This window comes from Acanthaster planci, linkage group LG14 (assembly GCF_054643075.1).
Source record: "Acanthaster planci isolate LZ-2023a linkage group LG14, COTS_SCS, whole genome shotgun sequence".
Lineage (NCBI taxonomy): Eukaryota > Metazoa > Echinodermata > Asteroidea > Valvatida > Acanthasteridae > Acanthaster > Acanthaster planci.
In genome coordinates, this window is record NC_141790.1 from 13,756,484 (window position 1) to 13,783,756 (window position 27,273).

The window sequence follows — 27,273 nt, forward strand, 5'->3', positions numbered from 1 at the left end:
TTTTTTCTCAGTGTTTATAATTTTTCAATATCCAGGTCTTATCCGTGCTTTACGGATGCTAACCTTCTCAATTTCTACAAAGTCTCATGTTCCACCCAAATCCACATCATCTTCCATTCTTCCACTCACGGCTTTGGTGCCTTTGATTCACCTGTCATTCAGCCTTGCCTCCTTCCCCCCTCTTCCAAATTGGCCATCTCAGGGCACATTGCCCCCCCCCCGCTACTTTTTGTTACACCAGTTTCAGTCAACACATGTAATTCAGGACTGGGTGCCCGTAAAAGACACCCAGCTTGCATTGCCTAGGATGAGAAGAGAAAGGGGTGAAATCCATGATAGGAGAGACGCTGTGCATGAAAGCCTGCTTCAGAAAGAAGATATGCATGAATTATTGTCCTCGGGACGGAAACTGATCACAATGAAACAGTCAGTCTCATTGCTGCTCGGTTAGCATTCCTGTGGGAAATATTTTATGGGAACATTTTCTTAATCTCAAATTTGTCCCCCATTGTCCTTTTTTATTGTTACTCAAGAATCAAAGAAATACTAGTGGTGAGCCCACTAAACAACTCTGCATGTTAAATATTGTGTTTGCAATTTCCATTAATTACATGTAAATGCTATCAAAAATTAATCCAAGAACAGATTTATAGCCTAGTCAGCACAGGGGAGAGCTTTATTGATAATTTGGGATCCTTTAACCTACTGCTTGGGTTTATTGTCTTGATTTTTCACAAGTCAAATATTAAATTCTCAACTGTAATCAGGATTAGAATATAAAAGCGGAATTGGTCATAGTCTTCGGAGTTTGGCAGCAGGCTATTTGGAATTGAGCCTCGTGGGTCTGATACCCAACCCCACCAGATAGCATTGACCTTATTCCTCAGCCCTGTGTGCTGACCATCAATGTTGCTATTGACCACATCAGACAGTTGGTAGCCTGCATTACATTGTACCTTAACCGGTGCTGTTGCAGTGACGTTGTTGCGACAGAAAGGACCCGAGTACAACCACAGACCCAAGGTCTTGGCATGGTCCTAGATTCTGATGGGTAAGGAAATTAAAATGAGGCAGCGTTGCGCTGGCTGTGTGTGTGTTCCCTTTGAGCAAATCCTGGAGGAGGGCAGTTCATGGCCAGCTTGTGGCAACACTCCATTTCTAATTAAGACTCCCTTGTAGCTGTAATGCTGCATGTACCACATTTCAATTGGCTGGGGGGTTATTATTGCAGAAGCTTGGGCTAAACATTTTTCCCTCTCTTTTTTGCACAATAAGAAATATTTTAGGCATGCACATACAGTTGGAGATGAGCATCAATTTTTTTTATGAATGATGAATTTGAATGAATATTATAATTTTCCGTCAGAATTTATTTTTAATTTTATGTGAATTGTATGGTGTTTTGCAAAACGTGCACCAACATTGTATGTGTTTGTCAGAAGATGAATGTATAAATTTACCTTCAGTCACTTTCATCTGTCAAAAATTCAAATTCAACATTTTACGAAAAATAGCTGTCATTGTAAATCTTTTGTGTGGATAAATTGTGGGTTGTATAATGGATTCAGGTGTTTTAAAAATGCCCTTAAAAGTGCAGGTTCTCAAAATAATCACTCTTAAAAAAGGTAACTGGCATCACCTTTGAAAGCATTTTTGTAGTTACTTTACTACTCGGCTGTTACTTTGTGGGATACCTTAACGAGGATTTTTGTTGTGCTCTCAGTTTGTGTTTAACGGTGTATGATAATGGAAGGGGCTTGGTGTGTGTTCAAGATAAGTGATGCGCATACTGTATGTGGATCCTTCATCCTTGCTTTTACGATGCAGCCTTGGTGCATGGGCAGAGTAAAGTACCCAGGAGTTCTTGGGAATTCAGGGCATCTCTGCTGGGCATGATCTGTCTTTGACCGAGGTATCGTAATTGAAATGTCTGCATCCTACTCTTTGCCCTCTCACCATTCTGTCTACCACCGCCCCCCCTTCCCTCACAACCGCCTGTCTTCTCCAGCGAGACATATGAGAAATCATAGTTTCAATCGGCTTCTTGTACATCATCACTTAGGTGGAGATATCACAGATGTGTGGAGCACAGGAGACTGCTGGGAGGGAGCCTCAAAACAGTGAATTTTTATCGTCCACAAAATAATAATCACAAGTTGAAGTAATCATTGACCGTGTTTCCTTGTCTTACCCCCTGCAAAATATGTAAACCTGGGAATGTACAAAAAATGAATTCGCTTTTAGTGATGCAGGCATGCGTGACTGTAGAATGTGGAATGTTAGAAATATGTAAAGCAGGTACTGGGTTATGCATGGATAAGTGGCCGTGTGGTGTACGACACCGAAACATTTCTACAAGGGGGGAGGGAATGACTACTTTGCACAAAAAAAGTGTCTCTGAATTATTACTCTTATGCCAATTTTAAAAAAGGAAGGAAAGATGTCTGTACCTTTTGTCCTCAGTGTGGACGTATTTCTTTTGCCAGCTTTGAATAATTCGTAAAATTAAGGCCATGAAATATAAGGTCAGTATGATGTCCACTGTATAACGAAGGTCCCTCAACACCTTGCACACTTAGAGAATTTAGATTATGCTAAGTCATACAGTTTCTATTAGACACCTCCCCCACCATGCAAATACACCATGGGTGCTTCCACCCCCATCTTTAATGATATATTTCTTTTGCCCGCTTTGAATAATTCGTAAAATTAAGGCCATGAAATATAAGGTCAGTATGATGTCCACTGTATAACGAAGGTCCCTCAACACCTTGCACACTTAGAGAATTTAGATTATGCTAAGTCATACAGTTTCTATTAGACACCTCCCCCACCATGCAAATACACCATGGGTGCTTCCACCCCCACCTTTAATGACTCTGTGTGCCTACACGTTCCTCTATGAACTCTTAATTCTTTAGGTAATTATGTTCTTCCCACGTGTACATTTGAATCACGATTACACAAATGGTATTTCTGAAAACAAAGACACAGAAAGTACCAGGACCTTTATTGACAACCTCATAGATCAATATACATGTACCACATCCCAAATAAAATCTATGTCGGGAAACAGTAGTAATTTATGTGACCTGACTTACAGCAAGGCACATACATGTACATAAGATGGAGGGGTCTTTGGTTAGGTATCTTCCATTTGAATTGTCGTTATTCTCTGCACTCCACTACGGTCAGGTCAAGACCTGCATGACCAATTAGGACAAAGTAGAGATCTATGGATTCAAATCACACGCCAGAATGCAAATTAAAGGAAATGCACCAGCCTGCTCTAAAGCCCAGTTGCCCGCGGTTGTAGGCGGGTTTGTCTGCGTAATTTGACACCCACCGTTGGGAGTCACCGAAAGTACAGCGCCAACAATAATTAGAGTACAGCTGTGCAGGCAGAATGAAGAACTCCGGATAAGCCCAGTGAGGAGTGGGTGACTAGCCCTGAGTTTATCTATTGGGTTCAACAGGATGGAGCCTAGTCTAGCGAGGTGTGGGTGTTTAGCCCAGCAATGTGGCACTTCTTCAGTTTCACTGGAGAATTCATACATCAAAGTTACCATCTTCAGATAGGAGAACTTGAAAGTGGGTGGTAAGACCGGAATGAAACCCAAAATTCAAATTCATGAGTGGGCGTTATACCCAGGAAGGAACCCAGTGTACCCAGTCGAGGAGTGGGTGTTGAATCCAGAAGAGCAAATGTTTTTCTGGGTTGTTGGCACGTCGGCTCAATGTTAAACAAGTAGCTGGCAATATCATATGAAATTCAGCAACCCATAAACAACAAATATTATTGTACGTATCCTTTTGAATTAGCCCAGTCGGTGGGTGTTTATCCAAGAAATTGGATACTTTTCTAGGCACAGGGGCTTAAAGCGTCGCATAGGGAACCCTATTCATGTTTTTATTGCGAATGCGCACTGAGTTCTGCGTAGCATAGTCAGCGAGCATACAAATGTGCTTTTCTACGTAAAGCATCTTCTGTTCAATTCAGGTGCTCGACGTAGCCACTGCCGAGTTACTGCAATCAGAAATTTGCCTATGAATGAAACATGACGTGTTGCTGTCTATCACTCGCTGTTTTGCATTATGTCACGGGGGGTTTCATATCAAAATCAAATTACAGTCACTTTTTTCTATCTTTTTTTCAGAGTCGCTCCTTTCTTTTTCACAGTCATTGATGTAACCATCTTCTCTGATTTGGGATGAGCCACTTTGCCATAGGGGAGATATGTTCAGCAACCTTTTTTTTGTAAAATGTGCAGGCTCGTTAGAACTCCATATTAAAGAAAAAAGGTGCTCATTTAGATCACAAACTGAAGTAGACGTCTCCAACGATGTGTGTAATGTACTTGTGCACTGTTGACAAATGGTGTATACTAACTTTAGGGCAAGAACCAGTGTGTATTCATCTCGAGTTCCTCATAGACCAGCATATTTTAATGAAAAAAAAATTGATTGTTCAAGATTTTCTTGTTTACAATTTGAATGGCTCACCTCACATCCCTTTGTTGCTCAACCATGCGTTTTATGCAGTGCCCTTGACCCCTTATCATCAGAGCCACTGTGACCAGCCTTCCCACCCTTTCCTTTTCTCATCCTGCGTTCATCCAGGCTTTGTTGATTCCCTGCTTACTGATTTGTCCCTGTCTACTTGTCAGTTTGTATTTGAGAAAGATTTGGGTAGGATTGAAACATCAGGCCCTCCTTATTTTGTGGCTTGTAGCATGTGTAAAAAAGTGCTTACAGAGACGTCTTATGAAAACTTTAAGTGAATGTAAGTTTTTTAGGACGGCAAATCAAGTCTCCAGGACTTCCATCATCAATCATCACGTTTATTATCTCTCTCTTCCATCACTATCATTTTAATCACGATTTCCTTTCCTTCATCAAATGCAACATTTTTAACATTCCTTCTAGCAATATCCCTCAACTGATCTGATAGTGTTACTTCAGTCTTTCCCCTGCACCCTCATCATTGTGACCCTTGCTCATCCTATAACCGGTCAAACATCGCTGCGCTCATGTCCATGCTTTGCTCCTCTGGACTGAACCCATCCCACACAGTCTCTTCACCAAGTTGCCTTCTCTTCAGCAGAACCAATCCCTGCATCCATAATGTCAGAGTATGTAACCATGCATGGATTGTACATGTACTGTAGATGGACGTCCTTTCAGAATCTGATCTGATAAACTGATCGCAACCGCTATCCCCACTCCATGCTCCACCCCACCTGTCACCCCTTGCACTGCCTGAGCTCTCAACCCTTTCAGAACCCATGTTTACAACTGATAGCACTAGTTAGCAGTATGTAGACACCTACTTGGCAGAACCATAATGAGGAATGCATGATACTGGACCCTGGTCTGTTCCATACGCTTGTACATGAAGGAGTGGGAACTGTATCCATGTGGAATATCGCTGTAGGGCAAGGGTATAACATTTGGTCAGTTGAAGGATGCTTTTTATGTAGTATCCTACAACCTACAGTACCACATGTCAAACTTATAAGTGCTTTTGATATTTGTGTCCATGAGTGCATTAGATGTTGAACATATCTAAACATGATTTGATTTTGATGATACTCCATTGCATCACATGTATACTCCATTGCATTACCTGCACCTGCAGTGTGGCTTGTTCAGTGCTACAAGATTGATATACATGTACAGGTGCATACAGCAAAATGATATTTATATATTGCCATCTGATGCTGCAGCCAAGATAAACATGATGTGCAGTGCATGTACAGTACATGTACATGTGCTGGAGGTTTATACGTGTCATACCATACTATTTCTGATCCCCTCCAAATCCTTGACCACCCCCCTCCATCCTAGTGGACCAGTCCACACCTTTGATGCCAACACAAAGAGCATTGGAAGGGCAGTATCATTATGCACACACACACACACACACACTGATCTCAAAATAGCCTCCATACACATGGAGAGGTCTAATGTATGCGATGACCGAGCTACAGAGAAGGGGGACATACACCCACTCACAATTATCAGCGTAATCCCCCCACCGGTGTCCCAAACTCCAGAACCAGATATAAGAATTAAAAATTGGGTACATTTGGTGGGCATTATTGAGACGGCTTGGATGCAGATCTGTAGGCTTTAACTGTCTGTCTAGTCAAATATTGGATCCAAACCATTGCGGGTTCCCCCTCTGATATTTACTGTCGTTGTGGTACAGAGAACCCCCCCACACACGCACACACATACGCATAACAACACACCGGGACTGTCTGATTGGCAGGGAATTCCTCGGTGGAACGGTGCCAAGACCGCAAGCTTTGCCCAGTCATTAGTGGATTGCCAGCTAGCGGAGGTCGCAGGGGGGAGACACAAACTGCTTGACCGTCCGTCCGCTGATCGGTTCATGCATAAATCTAACGTGGAAATCATTACCCACATTGCCGTGTGTGAGTTGTACCACTGGATTGACCAGCCAGCGTGTCCATGGACTATTGCACCCTGTCAACTGACCAACAGTTGTTGACCCTTAGGGATCTGGACAGTCCCTATTGATTTTCATTGTGTTACCCTGTGGGTCAGTCTTCTCAATCCAGCCAGACCGCCAGCGAGAGCCTTGTGTGTGTACTCAGAGGTGAGCACAGTACAACGTGTACATTGGCATGCCACTCATTGTTATTTCATACCCCATTCATTGACTGCAGTTGTTGGCAGTATGCACACCGTGTGCATAATGCCTTGACTACATGCCAAGAACAGCCGCACATGGCCATGTCTTTATTTTATTGTCATTTCGCCCTGCCGCCAGTTTAATGTTCTCCTCCTTTGTCTCGCTGTAAGAAAATTTTTTTTTAAAAATCCAATTTTCATGCTGTAGTCTGTGAAACTCTTTTAGTCAGAACCCAGCAGTAAAGACACCTGATGTTATGACTAGAAATCCATGTGGCTGGTGTCTGGCAATTGTTTACCCTCTGTAAGACTACCGGCATATGCAGCGCTTGTGATATTCATTTTGCCGATCATTTAGTATTCAAATTGGATTACCACTTACTCCGTGGCACTAGACTAGAGTTAATAGTTAACTCAACAGTCTGCATTCTGTCTAAACGGTAAGTAACCAGTATATTCCCCTTGAGCTTTTAATATTCTGTATGTCATATGTACATGTATGTCCGCCACTTTCTACACTGTGAAGGCAGAGAGGTCTTTTATTTTTATTTTTTTTTTTTTAACACAGCGACATTTGCCTGGTTTTCAATTGACTCTCAGAATTACATGTATCATGAATTATGCATTTCCTCTTGCAGGTGGCCATCCCGTGTTATAACATGGTTGCTGAATATATTTATGCGGTATAGCATATGAGAAGTGATTTTTTTTATTCCACTTTCTGATGGAGTCAACTGATCACATCTAGGGGGAGCTGTCATATTCTTGTTGGGATCATAATGTGAAGATTACAGGCTGTGGATTTAAGCAACACCTGGCTTGCAACTAATGTTGGAACAGTTACGAACGAGACAGATCATCCTTGAAACATCTGACTTGTCACTTAGGCCATTTTCCAATACTCAACTTTGTCTCCGTCTCAGGCTTTGTGTAGGAAACCAATCCTCGATTGTAGGCCTGAAGCGTTTAAATCAAACTGTATTACAGTAAGTTTTTGCTCTCTTGCATCTTATTTGATGTTTTGTGGCACTATTAGACTAATTAGTGCACTTACAGCTTCAAAGTCAGCTAGTTTTAAAAAACAGTTGAAGCCTGAGACTGAGCCGAAGCTGAGTATTGGAAAATGGCCTTACATGTACAAGTAGTTTGAAACAAATGCGTTTGTTTGTTTTTTCTCTACTCTTCAGCGAGTAGGGAAAACAGACGAGATCCTGAACAAGTTCAGCAAGATTGAAAGTGTAATGTTTGGCATGTGACGTAGGTTGCTCCTAATTTTAGAGCTCAAAAGTGAAACATCAAGTGACGCAAACGGTTCATAAGTTTCTCCTGCTAATTTTGCTGACACATTTCATTCTCCCTTTGATTTGATCTTTCCAGTTTTTAAAAGACTTGCACATATAATGTACCGGTATATGCATGCACCAAAGCCGTAGGATACCAGACATTGACCTCATATATGAGAATACCCACTGTACTCGCCAAAACAAACATGAGTTGAGTTCAATGGTCCTGTTACTATCATTCATTCTTGAGTCTCCTTTACTCAATTTCTGTATTCCCATGATTTATGGTAGCAGTGCAGTGCACTATAGTGAGTCTATTATAAAAAGTGTCATGCTTTCTATAAATAGCAGGCAGTACCAAAGTGACAGGCAGTTTCTGAGGCCAAGTTCTCCTTTAAAACTTTGAGGAACTTCATCCTCAGTATTCCCATCATTGGTGTGTGTCACTCGCGTTGGCGTGTTTTCTTTTGACTCAGAATATTCAAAACGGTACTGACGGTGTCTGACACACGTTCACAGATGGGACATAAGTTGAAAGTTGAACTTCTTTTTCTCTCGAAAAAGGAAGTGATGAATGGACGTATAGGAAAAGATCGTCAGACTTTGCAGGAAAGAATTCTTTCCGTTGACAAGATAAAATGCTTCCCAGATACTTTGATGAAATGCATACACTCTACATGTTTTATACACATTTTATACACGTTTTATACACAAGACCTGCTCAGAAAGATGCGTGAAAAATCAGCAATCAATTGCCAAGTAACGGCCAGTGATTATTATTAGTAAAAGAGCACGCTACCTGCCAGAGATTCCAAGTGTGAACTCTTACCCATCCTGTGTTGAGTCCACTCTGAGTGGAGAAGAGCCCGGAATTAATCAACAGTAACTTCTAAATGAACCAGGGAGGTTGAGAAAGTTGCTCTACTGGCCATCATGAGTTGGGTAGTAATGGCACCATTATGAGATCGTCGGTTGGATTCCCACCTGATGACACCTTTGATGGGTTTTGTTTTTGTTTATGTGCTTTCAGAAAGTTCCTGGTATATAACAATATTACCAAGGGCAAAACCTTACATTAAAATTTATTTCATCTCAGGTTATAAAAAAAATAGTGATAGTCGTGAAATGTCTTGAATTTTTGTCATTAGTTTAAATCTACATATATTCCTTGTCTTTACAGCCCAGTGTCGGCCTAAATGCCTATTGCTACTGTAGTATACATGTACACAGTACATGAACACACAGTAGCTTTCCTTCTCTGTGTTATAGTGTATTTATAGCCTTCATGCACAGATGTTGTGTTCATGTAATGCGTATGTAGGCACCGTATGGACCTACTTGAACATTGAGCTTTTAGTTCCATACAGGTCAGATATCATGAAAAGCTACCTGCCCTGCACCGCCGTCGTCGTCGGTGTAAACATTCTTCTTGGCATTTGTGTTGTAGATTTGACATTAGGTGGACCCAAAAGGGAATTTCCCAATTTATTTGAATACTTTGTTTTGGGGAGACGCAAACAAATACCATTACCAGGCCTTAACCTGTAGCTCTTTGTACATACAGTACATGTGTGATTAGTCTCAGCAAAGAACTATTGGTGTTATCTGGGTTTAAAGGGCAGTGATGAATCGTCAGAGAGACAGGCAGGAGACTACAAATAAACACGATCTTACAATGCCAGTTATTCCAGTTATTGATAATGTTACGCTCCAACTATAGCATAAGTCCCAAGTTGGGACAGTCCCAACTGTAGTGCTGCAGTTGGGCTGGCCCAGCTATTGTTGACCAATGTCTGTGGGGAATGTCTCAACATTATCCAAGTCAATGTGTCTCACACTTGACACAATTCATCTAAAATGTGGCACTTCATCTCTTCATCTAGCCCTATGACCGATGACATGACATTTGTAAACAATATGACTTTGGCACATGTTGGGCACATCATGCACACAGGACCTCTCTGCTGTAGTTGGGCCGGCCCAACTGTAGCACTCTAGTTGGGACGGGCCCAACTATAGTTGGGACTGATGCTATAGTTGGGGCGTAACACTAACAACATTCTTTCAGGATAGTACCTTTGAATTTGGCGTGCTGTCGGTACGGGTTAGTTTACATGGATTTTCAAACATCCTAATATGTTTAGTATCCGTTTAACTATGCACATTTGTGACCCACTCTGTGAAAATGAGTCAAGTCGCCAAAGTCACTTTGGAGTAAAAAGTCCTTTAGAATAATTTTGCACAGTGTAAATCGATAGGAACCCACAGCATTTTTCACCATGGAGTATCCACTTTCATCAGGATGCCAAACTGAGTGATACATCAAAACAAAAAACTCAGTTTGCTCTTTCAATACAAATGAAAACTCAAAAAGTGACTCATTTTTACAGAGTGGGTCACATTTGTGCCATTGATGGTTCGATAGACACATGTACGGTAGACTCATTTGGGGGTCAAATCGAGCACCAAATGGCACCCTCAATCCTTTGTACACAAGATGTATATAGGCGTTCTGAGAGCATGTACCTAAGGCCTATACCCTATGCATAATGTACATGTACATCACAGATATACACAGTGGCCACTGTTCCTGAATGTATTGATCTTGTTCTTTTGTTCCTCATGCCTCAACTGCCATTCAGTCTGCCCTCTGGTCCAACCTCAGCAACCCTGCTGGTCTGTTCAGACTGTTGTCCTGTGTTGGCCTTGGTCTGGCCCCCACTTGACGCAGGCATGGATAACTCCCATTAGTATGCCCAGGATAAAGACCGGATGGCTCCAATATTCTGCCCTTGATGTTAGCATGCCCCCAAATGGGGGCGGGGCTTCTGAAGGCACATCTGTTAGGGGTAACAACAAGGCCACAATAATGGGAACACTATCAAGCGATTGGATGTCTGTGATATGGGACTTGACCTTATCCTTCATGAATGAGACTAAAGTGACCCTAAGATCAAGGCATTTGGATTGACATTTGCCACTCCATTGCATTGATACACCAGCATGTTGACTTGATAAAGGGGAATAGATTGTTTCTGTTGGCCCTTCTCTGCTTCAGTGCTTGTCAAGTTACGTCTCCTGATTCAGTATTCCAGATTTAAATACCTCAGTGCCTGTGTATCAAGATTTCCCTTTGAGTGATTTATTCCCCATTTTTCTTGTCATACTGCAAAGACCATTGTCTGCTAACCGGTGCCCCATTCATGTGCACGCCCAGCCAACTTCTGACCTTTGACCCCCTAGGTTTGTGCACCTGCACCAGGGTGTTTTCAATGGAATCCTTTGTGGTTGGTATTCACACCTGTTGGCTCTCTTTGTGTCCACTGAAGGGCAGATGGTCCCATCCGCCCAATGCAGTGTGGGAATAGAAATGTGTGTACACAACAGTGCCACTGAAAAATACACTGCATGACTTTGCATGGCCAAGTAAAGCCAACCCTCCCCCCCCCAAAAAAAATAAATCAATTTGGAGGCATGACAGGGTGAGGACAAAACAAGTTGTTATGATATGCAGCATTTCCAGTCTCATGTTATTCTAAGTCTTTTAAATGTTGGAGAAACCTTACATTCCTACAACTGAGCAAACCAAACGTTGTCTTCTAAATAGTGTATGTGGTGACTTTACACTCACTTTTTTGTGCGATTAAACAAAGGAAAACCTGTTCTCCAGACCAATTGGAGATATTTTTTGCTGAGCTTCTGTCAGCAATGTTAAGCACTTAGACTGATAAATTGTTAGTAAAAAAGGTACAGTGTCCATGTACAGAATGTGATATACAGGTATGCTGGAGACATAACAAGGGCTGTCATACATGTATTGCATGTACCCTTTTGAAAAGAACTTGAACCAGAGACAGTTATGCAAACTGTCACTGTATGGTATTTTTCTTTGATTATGTAAATTATTGTTTTCGTGAAAAAAAGCAAATATTTATCTCTTGTTGAAAGAGCACATGCATTTTCTGTGGACAAGAAATGGTAAAAAGCCACTCTAAGCATTGGCAATCTTGATTGATAACGGAATAGGAAAGGATTGTTACCTTGGCAACTGGCCCGTGAGAATCTCCTGGGCTGATGCCACTTGCCAGTGTAAGGCTATGCGCTATCGCGTTCATGTTCATGTCCAGTCAATGGGCACTTTATTTATTACGTCACTAGGCTGTCAACCTCAGTCATGCAGATGGCACAGTGTTTCCATGCAAACCATCCTGATCCACATTCCCCTCACTGAACAATTACCTACATTATACATATAGTCCCTTCATCTTCTTGCCCTGCTCATGTAATTTGTCCGTAACACTTCGGATCTGATTTCCTGTGGGTGTTCTTACAGTTTACATTCATGCAATAAATAATTTAAAAACCTCATCAGCTGACATGAAGTCATAACGGCAGATACACGCAGGTACAGGTAATGTGTTGTATAGTTCATTATATGAGTGTTTATCCGTCGGTTTGTTTCTGGCCGTTTTGTTTTGTGTTTAGATTCTGTATTGTATGATGAAGCCCCCAAATCCTGCCCTCCCTCGGTTTCCCTCCCTCCCACCAGCTATATGACACATCCCGTCTGCTTTGCCTATACTTCTGGAAGTCCCTGATTAGTACTAAAAATAGATTCCGCGGCTAACCTTATCACACATTTACACCCACAGAATGGCCAAGACTTCCCCAGCAAGCTCATAAAACCTCAAACCAATTGAACTTTAAAGGGGCGTCACCACACATTTCATCAGTAAAATATTAGCTACATCTATTCCTTGAAACTGACCCATCTTCTATAGAGCCATGTTTTGGGATGTGTACAGTAACATACATGTACATAGATCTGTCAATGTAATAACTTACATGTAAATGTACTGTAACAGCAGTGAATTAGGGAGAGCCTGATGAAGTGTTCTGTTGCAAGCCTTCCTGTTATATGGAAGATTTTTCAAACCCATTGAATTTGGAAAGGTACATGTACTGTAGCTTACATTGTTTTTACATAATTCATTACTCAAAATTCAGGTTTTGTTTTTATGCATGCTGTTACACTCTCTCCATGCTCATGAATTTGTGGCTTTCAGTGCATGTATAATGTGGTCAGTATGTCGTCCATAAATTATGGTGTGGATATTGACATGCATGTGTACAATATTGCTCCCAGGGTTGTCCCAGAGAGGTATGATTTTACCAGTGCATGTACATGTACATACCACATTGGTAAATGTCATTGGATAGTCCTGTGTTCAAGCTCTGCGATACACCTGTGCCACACTCAGTTGCCCAGCTTCAATTTCTATGACCATACTGGGTGGGCTAGTGTATACACACAATGTGTACATTGCAAGGGTTTTTATCTGCCACAAAATGAAGTATGCAGCCCTCAGCATATCTGCAATTCCTGTGGTTTTCCTAGCCGTCCAGCGCTCACCCGTTCCACCAATGGTGCAGCTACCTTTGTGGAGAGTTTTGATCAGATGCTGGTAGCTACCATTGCAGTCAAAGGGTTGTTGTTCTGAAGTCAGGGGAAAAGTTGAAAAAGGCTTTAGAAAATCCTGAAATGAAAGTTAAGGTGTGGAAATGCCCATAATCCTCTGAGCAATGCCTTTCTTTGTGTGATTTCATGGAGGATATCTGAATAGAGGACATTTTTCACGTCTTTAGAATATTCCATTTCATTTGCACTTCTAGCCCCCAAAACAGCATTTCTAGAATAGAGGCGGTTTCACAGTCCACTTTCTAATTGCAACTGATTTATCCTTTTCTATCAATATGGAAAATGTTCTATTTCAAATGCTGCCAGACAGCAAACAGTAGATTGTACTTGTACAAGCAAATCACAAGACAGGACTATGTTTCTGGTTTTCGTTTGCTGGATATAACTTGTTTATATTCCAAATGTTTTGAAATGACAACTGTTGTCAAGTTATTTATATAAAGGTCAGCTGCCGGCAACCCTTTTTGTTATGATTACCAGTGGGCCATGTCACACTGGTACCCATGACCTGGAATTGACTGGTACTCATTGCAAGTGCAACAGTCATTACAAATCCTGCTCTACCCACCAAAGGGAATGGGTTAGCATAATGTACATGTACAAGTATGTGTACATTGTACATGTACATGTATATGCTGCACACTGTATTGCTTGAACCAAATGCAGGAAGTACATGTACTGATGTACTATTAAGAAAAGTATTAACAAACTAAACTAAACTATGTCAAAGTAAACGACATGTTTATAATTCTTCCTTGTCAGCAGAAGCATACATGTTCATGGCCTACTTAAATATGTGAAGTTGAAATGCACATACATGTGCATGCTCACCACGTGTACATTACACAGGTTTCAGTTGGGTATACAGAATACATAAATACTGGTATGCAAGCCGTTTCATTTTTACTCATATTCTAGAAACTGTGTTCAAAAAAAAGCTGTTGAAATAGATTGTTCAGTTTAGCAGGGAAATACATGTATGAAAGTGGGACAGCAGCAAGAGAGGCGGCCCTTCATATCTTGACCCTGGGCCCAGTGCCTTGCTAGGTTCTGTTGAAATAAGTACACCTGTGTCCTAGATGCAGGCTATCATGTAGGGCAACCCCTGTGAAAGATCTCTGTGGATTTTGCCCTTGGCTCCTGATAGGCAAAGGGGATTTTCACTGGAATTGATGACCCAAAAGACTGTCCACACCAACCTTGGATAGGGTATGTTGTGAGATCTGATCGCACCCTAACAAACTGTATGGTTTCTGTTTTTTGATCACTTATCTTACTGATACTTTTCCTTGCTTTCCAACTCTGTGACCACTGTGGAGGAAATTTAAAAGCTCGAGGCAGCAGTTTAGGAGACAAAAGCAGTGTTCATTTCTTCGAAGACATTGAGGAAAAGCCTGCGTGTGCTATCATAGTTGACTTACACACATGTGACTCTCTTGATAACAAATGTATTTTTTTATAGTCTGAATGAAAAGAGTTAACTATTAAAATCATTCCTGGAAGAAACCAACCCCCAAACTGTGAAAGCTCAACGTTGGTACCAAGTGCATTTAAAGATAAAACTTGTTAAGAAGTCTAATTGCTTTGGTGTTCTTTGCAGTCATGGTCAATAGGATATCCGGTCTCGTAAATGTATGTACATCAGTCATGCAGTCAAACTGTAAAAGCACATCCCTGCACTGTCAAGGTTTCATATCAGGCATGATGGGGGACATGTAGTTAACCCACTCAGGTGATTAATGACCAACCATTCCAAAACCACAAACCTAGATGTAAAACTGTGCATTCCGTCAACTGTGTGTTCATAAATAAAGAGGGAGGGCCATTCAGTTAGTGCTGTGTACACACAGCACTTGTTCATGGTAGTACAAAGGCCATTACAGACTGTGTTTTGATCACGTAGGCCAGGCCAGGCCAGGCTAGACCAGACCAGACGGGAATTGAGGTCATTGGATAGGGAGGAACAAAACGCCTGCGATCTGGCTGGGAGAGAGACTGGGCTGTTAGCTTGTGGGGTTGGTGTGCTGACAGGCCCTGCTGAGAAGAGGTCAAGAGGGCAACCCTCTCATAACCTGGCTACCTGCTGCTGCAAAAAAGGGCAGGATACCTGGGTTGTTTACAAACGACAAACTCTGTCACATGAGGTTTAAAGTAACAAGCTAAGAAAAAATGATAGACTCTTGAAATTGATTTAAGACTGATCTGTGTAGCAACCAGCCGCCATGGGAACAGAAAAACATTTCACTGTTAGTTACCAAAAAAAGAGAAAATTACAGCTCCGATCCACCTAACTGCTGCCGTCTGTGTACAAAGGAGGTTTCCCTTTGGAACTGAAGAACTGCCCTGCAAGATGGTTACCATGCAAAGCCTCTGTTCACTGGATCTGAAGTATATGCAAATTATCTTTAAAGTTGATGTCACAGACTTTCATTTTTCCAATTTCAGCATTTCTCAAGCACCTGTTGACAGTTGCTGTTGTTTTCAAATACATGTAGTTTCCTTCCATGGCTTACATGTCTGTTTGCATCTATTTTTACAGTTGTTAATTCTGAAGCATCCAGTGAAGCCTACACGATACATGTGCATATTAGGTGCTTCATCCTTACCTGTCAAAGTTGCCTTAAGTGCAACCCAAAGGACATGAAAACAGTAACACCCTCCTGGTCATGCATTGAGAAAATGCCCAAGTCTGTCCAAATCCCAAACCGCTGGGCCAATTTCACACAGCTAATTTGGTGCAAAGCACAGATAATATATGCTTAGCAAAACAAGTGCTTTCTGTGATCGGTTCTGTGCTGATATCTGTTTTGCACAAATATGCTAGACAATGTTTTCTGCACAGAAAACTGCAATTTTGGGCCTTGCAGTAACCACATCGTAACTTACGTTGCCTTAGGCTAATAAAGTCTTCGTTTCAGGAAACGGTCAGGAGATTCTGAAGGATTCAAGAAGTTTGGATTAATCCTAACCCATCCACATTCTTTGCAAGACTTATTTACTTACTTACTTTGCAAGATGCTCGATACCTCTTTGAAAATTAAAGTACAAGGACTCGTGGAGCTACCAAAAGGGATTCCTGCTATGAGAGATTTGAAAAGACCCAGGACGTATCGGGGGAGGGTAGGATTCAAGCAACTGATCATCGTTCTCCCGCCTGTGATGATAGAACTTTCCTTGTGATAATTTTAAAGACCAGTCTGTCACTTGGTGGATAGCCAACCACTTTGCCTTATATACGTGCATCCTAAACCATATTTGTATGTATTCTCCGGAAGTGGCCTAGTCTTGTGCATGTTGACGTCTATAACTCTTAGTCACAATGGCTGTGGGTCTGTTTGTCAACAAGCCTTGATAGTTGGAGTGGCAGGTGGATGTGGCTCTATGTTTCCACCCTGGGCTCCATGTGATCTTGACCTCTGTCTTGCAGCTGGGAGTCCCCCATCAATCAGGTCCTAGCCTCTGCCACTTGGAGCTCAACAACTCCTAAGCATACCAGCAGATGCTTGGACTTTGTTTTTATACAATGTATACAAATGTATACAGTGTATTTCTCTTTTCTGTTGTAGCACATTGTTGTAATACTGTTCTGTATTGTATTATCTGAATGCACATGCTTGTGTGTGTACATGTAAATTCTGTGTTCAGCAAAGAACAAGACCAGTTTTTATTTTTATTCCCCCTTTAAGTTTTCTCAACAAACATCTCACACCAAGTATTGGGAGTTGTAATCCAGACTGTCTCCTTCACAGGTCTTTCAGCAAAATTCCCCTGATAAGGCCCAAGAAACTTTTACTCTCCCGTGTTTCCTACTTCCGAGACAGCAATTCCAGTGAAAGCAAGAACCTAACATGGATTCTTCAGAATTGTAAAGAGCAGTGTGTCCTTAACGTCAAAGCCTCGAGGTATAAGAGACTTCCGTCCCTTTTTCTGCCATAAAAAAAGAAAAGCTTCTCAACTTCCTGTGTTCACGAGTCATGTTCGTGGTCGTCCTGCTACTACCGGTCAGTGTGGCTTTCAATCTGACATCAGGAATGACCCTCTGTAATACTCTGAGGATCTCCACAAGAAGCTTAAGGGCTGAAATCCCATCCAACTTTATCAACTGGAGATCCCCGTTTCCCGTGTCAGTCGAGAGTCCGCTGCGCGTGGGAGTTGGAAGAAAAAGAAGTAAAATATTTAGACAGTGGAATCTGCGCTGAGCAGTGATTAAAAGCATTTCCCGTGCATCCAGCCCGGGTCATTTCAGTCCATGAATGACTTCAGTGACTTTACAAAAGGGGGAAGTGACGTCCTGTGGCCGTGACGCAGCAGTGATGGCATGTACGTGGTCATGTTGTATACATGTGCAGTGATGGTAGTTTGGAAGGGATTTTCCTGTGGTGTATGTGTGAGTGTGAGGATGGCATTGTGTGGCTAGGTTTCCAAGCGCTAGTATAGAAGTGACACCGGCTGCGGTTGATTGGCTGATCACACTGGATGGTGTGAATGTAGTCATTTGTTATTCCTGTCATTACTGGCTGAATGTTCTTCACCTTCCTGATGGTTTTGAACAAAACAACACGTAATTGTATGTTCATCCAATTTACTATGTTCACCCAAGTGATTCACTAGAATAATATTTGCTGGCACACTTCATATCAAGTGACCTTCAATTATCATTGCCATTTTTAAATCCAGGACAAATAAAAGTACATGTGGTTGACACCAGAAGTGTGTTTCATTGATTCTGTCTCAGAAGTTTGTTGCCAGTAATATTTTGGCACGGTTCCCTTTATGTGTGACATTGGTGTTGTACACTTGAGACCTTTCAGTTTTTCCCCCTTTCTCGTTAATATAAATATTTATATTATTACTTCATAATAGTCTTGTTTTGCACCTTCCAGGGCCATCCGTGCATTTCAGCAGGTTCTCTACATCGACCCCGGCTTCCAGCGGGCCAATGAGGTTCATCTGCGACTGGGTCACATGTTCAAGGTGAACTCGGACTATGAATCTGGCCTGAAACATTACCAGCTCGCTCTCATCGATTCCTCTCTGTGCTCTCTCACCAAAGCTGAAAGTAAGTCCAGATACACTCGTGTTTTATGCATTAACCCACATCGGAACTATGCTAAAGACTTCACACAGTGGTCCAAATTCCGTGGTCTACAGCGATATTTTGAAAGCAGTAGGATACCATTTGACATGTGAAAGAAGTTTCAATGTGAATTAAAGGTTTCAAACGCCTCCAGGGATTACAACTTCACTCACCCCCACAAGTGAGAAGTGTAAGCATTTTCCAATGAAAAGCACTTATTTTTTAAAAAAAGTACTACGCTCTCAAACACCAGACGTAAAACTTATAATTTCTGTCTTTCCATTTGTTTTGCAGTCAAGTTCCACATTGCACATTTGCATGAAATACAGGTAAGGGGTCAGACCTAAAGTTAAAAGTTTTTTCTGTTTATTTTACAATACATTTAAAATACATCACGAAAGCTTTACATTATCGCCTGTGTCAGTTCGCTTATAAGAGCATTTAGCATTTTTGAATTTTTGGTCCCATAGTTTTATTACTGACTTGTGCGGATAGTCAACTGTACCAGTTATAGTTAAGGATCTATAGTGAATTCTTATGTGTACGAAATGTATAAATGTGAAAGTGTACTCACTATCTCATTGGGCTTGCCAAGTCACTGACAGTAGCTTATATAATGGTGTCACCGCTTAAATAGTGGATGATTTACAGTGCCCCCCCCCCGAATCCTACAGAGATTGTTTGGAAACCCCACAAATTACTAAAGCAGTTCAAGTTTTCATATTCAAGTGTGAAATTTTGCAGTTGAATTTATTGAAATATCTGGGATGGTTGTCTGCCTTCACAGGGCAAGTATCAAACGTCAGTTCAAGCGTACGAAGAACTGCTGTCCTTCATTCCTCTGCCGGATACCGTCAAAGCCAACTCTCTCAGACAACTGGGTAAGGACAATTGGCATCAGTCGTAGGCCGGATCAAAGTTGTATGGTTATATTTTGCCCATGATTGTGTCTCTCCTTGTTTTTGCTTTCTTACAAAACTTGTTTTTTGATAAGAAAATTTGCATGCTTAGCTGCTGTAAGATGTTCTGGGACAGCAGAGAATAAAGATGGTAGAGAAGGTGAACGACCCCTTACCACGGATTTCCCATAAGCCTTCAAAAAGCATCCTCATTGATCACATGCTCAGTGATATGTTATGAAACTACTATAGTCTGATGCAGCCAAACGTCTGGTGTCGTGACTGAGTTCAGAATGTAGTCTTTGTATTTTTAGACTGCATCCAAATCTGTTGTCTAGAGCTAGGTCTAGGTCTCCCCTCCATTGGAAATGTGCGGAGATGCGTTGACAATAGACCTAGCCATACCTCTGGAAGCCTGTTTCAGACACAGCCTTAAATTATCCATGTCTGCAGAGGGATAAGTTGCCTTGTACAGAACTCAGGCAGCAATTAAAATGGAATCTCCCAAATGGAGTTTCTTTTCCTGTGATGGAACCTTCCTTGAATCAGGACGTCACAGATTCATCGAAACCACGTACTTTTCAATTTCTTACTTTACACTTTGTCTGAACCAATTTCAGTTTCATCAGATGTAAGCACTTAACACATGTTGATAACGTCAAGGAAGACTTATTTTGGGGGGTATTTCCAGTTTCGTCTGGTACTACTTTCAGTGTCATCATTCAGGAAAACCAAATCTTGGTCAGTCTACCATCAACCACTCCGTGCTCACTGTGACCATCCATTAGTCAACAGTCCACTCATGTTCCATTGCTCTTCTACCTTTAAGTGAATTTACCCTTGCTCTACCTTATCCTGTGGTACTTTAGCTCATATTTGTAGGACTGTCCCGTAGTCGCAGTAACCACTGCAGACTAGTGGGTATTCACTGAAGTGCAACTATCCACTAGCGAATAGTCTACTTTCATTGCTGACTATCCTCTGGTTGATATTCACTATCCTCCAGTGGATAGTCTATTGTTCATCCGAGGATAATCAATAAGTGACTATCCTGTAGACTATAGCCCACTGATGACCCACTTCCTGTCATCCTCTAGGTTGGCTCCATCACAGCTGTGAGCAACTTGGCGACAGTGCCTCCCGGGAGACCAAAGCCATCCAGTTCCTCATCAAATCCCTGGAGGTGGATCCCAACAGCGGTCAGTCTTGGTACTTCCTGGGCCGCTGCTACTCCAGCAGTGGTAAGGTCCACGATGCCTTCACGTCTTACCGGCATTCCATCGACAAGTCGGAAGCCAATGCTGACACCTGGTGCTCAATAGGGTAGGTGAAGACCATGAACACTACTTGGGTCTTACTCTGAAAGTCTGTGGATACGTAACTTAAAGCCTATCAGTTATTTTGTCATCAATTGTTTTATAAATACTCACAACTGCTCCTGGTGAGCCCAACTTCTGCTTGTCATTGGATCTACAGGACAGCTTTGCAGATTGAGCATACCAATAAAACAATCAATCATAATGCACTTCCCTGGTATGAGGCTTCCCTATAGCTGTAAATGTTTACTCTCTCAGAGCAGTTAGAGCTTCCCTCTTCCATCTCTGGTTTGGAGATACCCTTCTGTCTTCCTTGGAGGTCAAGTTCTTGCTTCCATTTTTTCCCACCTATGACAGAGTGCTTTACCAGCAGCAGAACCAGCCCATGGATGCTCTCCAGGCCTACATCTGTGCTGTACAGCTGGATAAAACACACGTAGCAGCCTGGACCGACCTTGGCATACTCTACGAAGCTTGTAGTCAACCGAGGTGAGTCGGTACTTACACCCCTACAGGTCAAAGTCCTATTGCACTTTCATTGCTTTTCTTCCACAATACAAATGTAACTCCTCTGGTATTGCATCTTTCACAGGCTCAAATTTCAAAACTGTGTTTAAATTTCTTTACACAGGGATGCACTTACCTGCTACATGAATGCCTCAAAGTGTTCTAAGAACAGTGGGACGACGTCTCTCGGACCAAGGATCAAATTGTTACAAGCCCAGGTCAACGCACTGCCTCAGTTACATATGCAAACAAAGTAAGTTTCTCATTCTGGACACTAAAAAGGAGTTCCCCATTAGTCCGTTTAATGCCGTGTTTCTATCTTAGCTATTCCAGCTACTCTCCTGAAAAGAAAACATTGCATCTTGAATGAACCAGAGGGGAATTACCACAAGTTTTATGTTTACAGAACTTAAAGATAAATCAGAGCATACCGATTTCCAGAAAAAAGGTAATGTTGGTAACTAAGGTAACGTTGCCTCGACGTGCAGAGTTTTGCGCGACTTTATGTCCACTTTCAAGGCTCTAAATGGCAGTTGTTATACATGTGCATTAATGTAAATAGCATTTTTCACACAGCTGCTTGGCTCGTTATCTGCAGGCTTGTCAAATGGATGTTCCAATTCTGACTTCAGTGTCGGCAGCCACAGGATGGCACTGTCTTAACTCAGGGTAACACTTTGCATTTATCTCCACACAGAAGCAAAACACTGCCAAGTATTGAGGAGGCATGGAGTCTTCCTATTCCTGCTGAGCTGACATCCAGACAGAGCAACATGACCACAATCCAACAGGTGAAACCCGTTTACCAGAAAAGAGATTTTGCTAAGCCCCTAACAGCCAGGCTTCCAATCTCGACGCCGTGCACTGTCAGTAGCATTGGATTGGTTTCAACCACTTATTGCTGAGCAAAAAAGGTTGACAAGTAAAGGTTTTAATGGTTTAAAATGGTTTCTTAGCAATGCTAACTTGGTCAGAGCCAGTAATTTCAGAGTTTTATTTCAAGTCCAGTGTGGAAGCTTAAAGTGTTCAAATTTGGTCCAATTTTCTTCTGATTCTGTATTCATATCTTAGTCAGATTCTTCTTCAAATTTTTCCTTGGATGAATGAAGGTGTTATAAATGAATTTCTACCTCTTGGAGGGAAAGTATTCTAAGATTTCAACTAAATGACAATGTCTTATCTTTAGGGACATGTCAAATCTCTTTGTGAGTGAAGCCATGTTTAATACCAGAGCTAGTTGCATTTTGCATGTTTTCCTGTAATGTTCATCAGCCAACAAGTCTTGAAATAAAAAGCCCTCTTGTTTGTGTATTTGTGTCCATTTTTGCAGGCACGCATGATACCGCCCACGGTAGCTGTCACCAAAGCCATGCCTCCCCCACCATACCCCAACCAACTAACCAATCAACTCACCACCGTCCCCAATGCTGCACTCAACTGCCTGCCGACTCAGCCGCCGCCCGTCTCTGTGGGTGGGGCCCAGACCAACGCCTCCTCCAGCTCAACAACCACCCAACCCGGCAATGCACCCAAACGCCGAAAAAACTCGGCTGCGCAAAAGAAGAAGGTTAGTTGGACCATGAAGTGAATCACTGTAGATAGATAGAAAATGTAACATCCCCAGTTGTCTAAAGCAGATAGTTGCTTCCTAGATTAAACTAAACTTGATCTGCCCAAGTCTTTGCTAATATTACATCAAGATTGTTCCTTGCATGGTGTTCAACTTGAAAAACCACTGATCAACTTTATTTTTCTTTTCTAGTTAAAAAAACCATCTGTTTAGACACATACTTTGTCTTTTCTTCCTTGAAAGTGTTATTATAAAAATCAAGTAGGTAACAGTTTTGTGTTCTACAAAACAATTTATGGCAGACGTTTTAATTGTCATGAATTGTTTTCTAACCCAGTCTTCCACCTCAGTAGCTGAGCTTCTGAGTATACAGCAGCAGCAGCAACAACAGCAACTGCTGCAGCAACAGCAACAACAGCAGCAGGCCCTACAGCAGCAACAACAGCAGCAAGCTCCCAGCGTTACCCCTGGCCAGCCCAAGCAGCCGGTTCAGTCCCGCGAGCAACAGCAGCCACAGTCCCCCTCGCCGCCGTCCTTCTACCTGACGCCGCAGCAGGTGGCGCTGTTGCAGCAGCTGCAGCAGAACCAGGCCAACCTGAGCCCCGAGCAGACGGTAGTTATGCAGCACCTGCAGCATAATCTGTGGCTCATGCAGCAACATCATCAGCAGGTGAGCAGCCTGGCACCAAAACAATCCTATCTGAAAACCCTTCTAGAATATCTCTTTATATCGATCATGATTCTTTGGCATCTGCCAACCTTATTGCAGTCCTTTGAAGCTGTTTGTGCAGGTCAGATTTTGTCCTCTCTTTTATAGATGTTAAAGAAGCATCAGCAGATGCAGCAACAGCAGGAGCAGCAACAGCAGCAAGCAGCTGGTGGGCATCTGCAACTCCCAACCAGCAGTGCAAGCAGCAGCCAGCAACAGTCAGCCCTGCCAAACCTCGGTGGCCTTCGTAACACATCCCAACAGGGAGATTCAGGTTTGGGCAACACTCTGACATGGGCGGGCCAGGCCCAGCCCGTGGATGCCCTGCCCGCTTCGACCGGAACCACGAACTTAGACCTGCTGAGTCGGACATCCGGGAGGAATGCAGTGTCAGCAGTGGGATCGGGCGTAGTGGTGACTGCCAATGGAGGAGGTCAGGCAGTATGCACCGGAGGAGCCTTTGTTCCTGCAGGAAACACAGCCACTAGTGTCGGATTTGCAAATATTGGACTGGCCGTATCCAGCGCACAGACACCAGGGCTGAGTTTCCCAAGGCATCCTTCCCCAGCTGACGCACCAAAGACCCAGGAACTATTCAACAATCAGGCTGTCGCGGGCTCTCTGCAGAGCCGGTCAGGCACAGCCTCCCCATTGCATGGACCCAAGAGGATGGTCACACCCCCAGGGCCAGCCAGCAGTCCTGGACATGCCCAGACGCCCCTCCAGAAGTCCCTTGACTTCCCTGCGCCGAACGTGGTAGCTCCCCAAAATGTGGACATGAACCAGAAGCTCGCCGAGTTCAAATCTCGGACAGGGGGTGGGGCGGAACCCCAGAGCCTCATGTCCCCTCAGGAAATCGCAGACTCTATGCTGGCCCAGCTGTCCCACACAGACGGCGCCGCCTCGAGCAAAAGTAGCGCGAACTTCATGGGAGGTACCTCCCCTAGTGTCGCTGGTGAGAACCCCACAAGCGTTAGACACAGCAACGCGGGCAGTGCATTCTTCAGTACTATGCCATCGGGCATGGGGCCGGGAACATCACATGACTCAAATAACTCGAGACACGAGGGCGGAGTTTTCAAGACCCCACCCCCAGTCACGTCCAGCATCAACTCCTCGGAGAGCATCTACTCACAGGCATTCCATCCCGGTGTTGATTGCAAGCCGAAGATTCCGGAGCACCGAACAGCCGGGCTTGGCTCGCCCCTGCACCCAGCAAGCTCCAGTCATGGCGCTCACGCCATACCCATGGAGGGATTGAACAGTGTGACATCTGGGCTGAGTAATGCCATGACGAACTCTGCCTCTCCGGCCCAGTCAGTGGGAACTCCACCCAGTGTGTCCAGTCATTTATCACAGATAGACCATGGGTCAGGAGAGCATGGTATGAACACTGTGTCTGGTATGGGCTCTCCTATGGGGGGCTCTGTGGTACGTAAGGACAGCATTGCTGAAAGCTGTGTCCAGAACCATGTCAATGGTGTGGGAACAAGTCAATATGATCGGGTAGGCCTTCATATTTGAATAGCCCTCGTAATGTTAAGACACTTTTCCTGTATTTTTTTTCTTTCTTTAATATTGAAGTTTTCTCTAAACCTGTTTCTTTACCGAAGTGTTTCATTTTGTTCTAAGTGTTTCAGGTTTCTCAATTCTTTGTTTTCTCTTTTGTATCAGCTGTTGCCTTTTATCCAAGTTTTGAACTAAAACAGATTGTTTTTCACCTTTCTGTATATCACCTGTCATGTTTGTAACATTCTACTTCCCCTAATTCCCCTTCTCGTCAGACGTTATCCATCAATACCTCCATCTCGTTAGGCCGAGGTAGTCATGCCACCTCCCCCTGCCTGTCCCCCTCGGGTCTCTCCATATACTCTAGCTCGGCCAAGGTCCTGGAGGCCTGCCGCAAGCTGGGCAAGAACGGGCTACGGAACAATAACATCTTGCTGGAGAAGATGCCTCCACCAGCACCCCCACCGGCCCCCTATCCGCCCTTGCCCAAAGATCAACTCAATCCTCCAACGCCAAGCGTCTATGTGAGTAGTTGGACATAACTGGGAATGCTTTGAGTAGAGTTATTTTCAGGTCATTTGGGATAGTAGCAACAATCTTTTCAGAAGCAAAAAAAATTTTTATTGAAGGAAACACCACATTTGACCCTTAATCTAAGCACTACATAGGGAGTTCAGAATCCTCGGTTTTGCAAAGAGGATAGTGAAATGTTTATGAAAATATTAAAAGCTGTAGATTTTTAGATGTCTGATTTCTCCCAGATTCCATGTTGAATTATGGGTGTTGTTCTTAGAAGTGATGAATGGTTGATGAGAAGTGGTATTCTTGAGCTGGGATACTGAGTCTCTGCTCTGAAGTAACACTCACAAGTCACTCTCTACTTATCCAAGCAACTCACTGTGCTCAGCAAACAGATTTGCCTCCAACCAAACCAATGTACCTAGCTCAACCAATTAATTATCCACTTGCCGCTAACAGGTTGAAACCAAGATGGATGCCTACTCACCAGCCCTGGCTGAGTACTGCATGTCACCCACCCAGCCCATCACGGTCATCCGAGGTCTGGCTGCCGCACTCAAGCTGGACTTGGGACTATTCTCAACCAAAACGCTGGTGGAAACACACGGTGACCATCCAGTAGAAGTAAGAACACAGGTGAGCAATTTAGAAAGACATTTCATTTGCTTTTTTCTAAGTAAAATTTATGTTAGTGTATAGAGGTATAGAGCTATCTTTGCAGGGCAGTTATTTTGTTCCAAAGGGAAACCTCCTTTGTGCATACCCTGTGTAACAAAAGCGCTGGTCCGCAAGATGGCAGCCATGCAAACCCTCTTTTCTGTTGTTAAAATAAAATAAAACTTGTGTTGAATATGAATTACTGACTATTCCATGTCCAGAACATCTGGCAGATTCTAAATTTTGATATCAAAGATTTTTCCTTCCTTACCCAGAGGCAACAACCTCCTGATGAGAACTGGGACCAGGCTGGTCTGAAGAAGGTCTGGAAGTGTGAGAGCAGTCGTTCCTTCACCACCATCGCCAAGTATGCCCAGTACCAGGCCTCCTCATTCACAGAAAGCCTAAGGGTAAGTCCAGGCATGCCAGAAACATCGCTTGGTATTCGAGGTCTTAAAGAAGTCATGGCCAACTCTGTAAACCTCGATTGCATTCGTCAAACTCCTGAGGCATTTTGTTTGGGAGATTTCATACCCCATCAAGATCAACTACCCTGTAGGAACTCATTGGTTCATTCTCTGTACTTGAGTAAAAGTTAGATATAACAAGGTCTCTTCCAGAGTTATTCTAGCTGGCCGAATCACTCAAAACCAGGTTCATATCAACAAGCACAGCATACTGTTTGTCAAAGGTGGGATTCTACAGTTTTAAGCTCTTGAACAGTCATGATTTACCCGTAGTTCAAAACAAAATTCCGTAGTTGTCAATGTAGTTGATGATGCCATCTCTATTTCCGGATAATTGCACTTGATTTTTGTCCAGCAGGAAGAAAACGAGAAGAAATCAATGGCAGATGACCCCTTCTCAACCAAAAGGTAGGACCCTGATCGAGTTCAGTACAGTAACAGGTGTAAACAGCAATTGGAATAACGAGGTTGACAATAAGTCTTTTCAACCGGCATTCATTTAAATTTCATATTTTATTTGCTTTGTGTTAAGGTATCAAATCGTGTAGACTTATGGACCCAGAAATTCTACCAGTTGAAGTGAATGAGAGGAATCTTTTTTTTTATTTTTTTGGTTCTTTC

At 42.8% G+C, this 27,273-nt stretch overlaps 1 protein-coding gene across 5 annotated transcripts in view; it reads left to right on the top strand.

Moving 5' to 3' along the window:
• The first annotated feature begins 5,945 nt into the window (after positions 1–5,945).
• The window catches only part of LOC110981656 (lysine-specific demethylase 6A-like), a 31,290-nt gene continuing 9,962 nt past the window's right edge, over positions 5,946–27,273 (top strand). The window contains exons 1-15 of one of the 5 annotated variants that reach the window (XM_022239398.2): positions 5,946–6,625; positions 18,306–18,481; positions 18,794–18,828; positions 19,287–19,380; positions 20,496–20,721; positions 21,072–21,203; positions 21,346–21,474; positions 21,919–22,012; positions 22,552–22,788; positions 23,129–23,461; positions 23,609–25,006; positions 25,285–25,533; positions 25,988–26,164; positions 26,461–26,595; positions 27,008–27,060. In XM_022239398.2, coding sequence (XP_022095090.1) covers positions 18,388–18,481; positions 18,794–18,828; positions 19,287–19,380; positions 20,496–20,721; positions 21,072–21,203; positions 21,346–21,474; positions 21,919–22,012; positions 22,552–22,788; positions 23,129–23,461; positions 23,609–25,006; positions 25,285–25,533; positions 25,988–26,164; positions 26,461–26,595; positions 27,008–27,060 — 3,386 coding nt within the window. In that variant the 5' untranslated portion in view covers positions 5,946–6,625; positions 18,306–18,387. Of the gene's footprint in view, positions 6,626–6,697; positions 7,101–16,996; positions 17,743–17,788; positions 17,990–18,305; positions 18,482–18,793; positions 18,829–19,286; positions 19,381–20,495; positions 20,722–21,071; positions 21,204–21,345; positions 21,475–21,918; positions 22,013–22,551; positions 22,789–23,128; positions 23,462–23,608; positions 25,007–25,284; positions 25,534–25,987; positions 26,165–26,460; positions 26,596–27,007; positions 27,061–27,273 lie in introns of those variants that run through there. The other 4 variants (XM_022239397.2, XM_022239395.2, XM_087145596.1 and 1 more) reach the window with 4 other exon arrangements.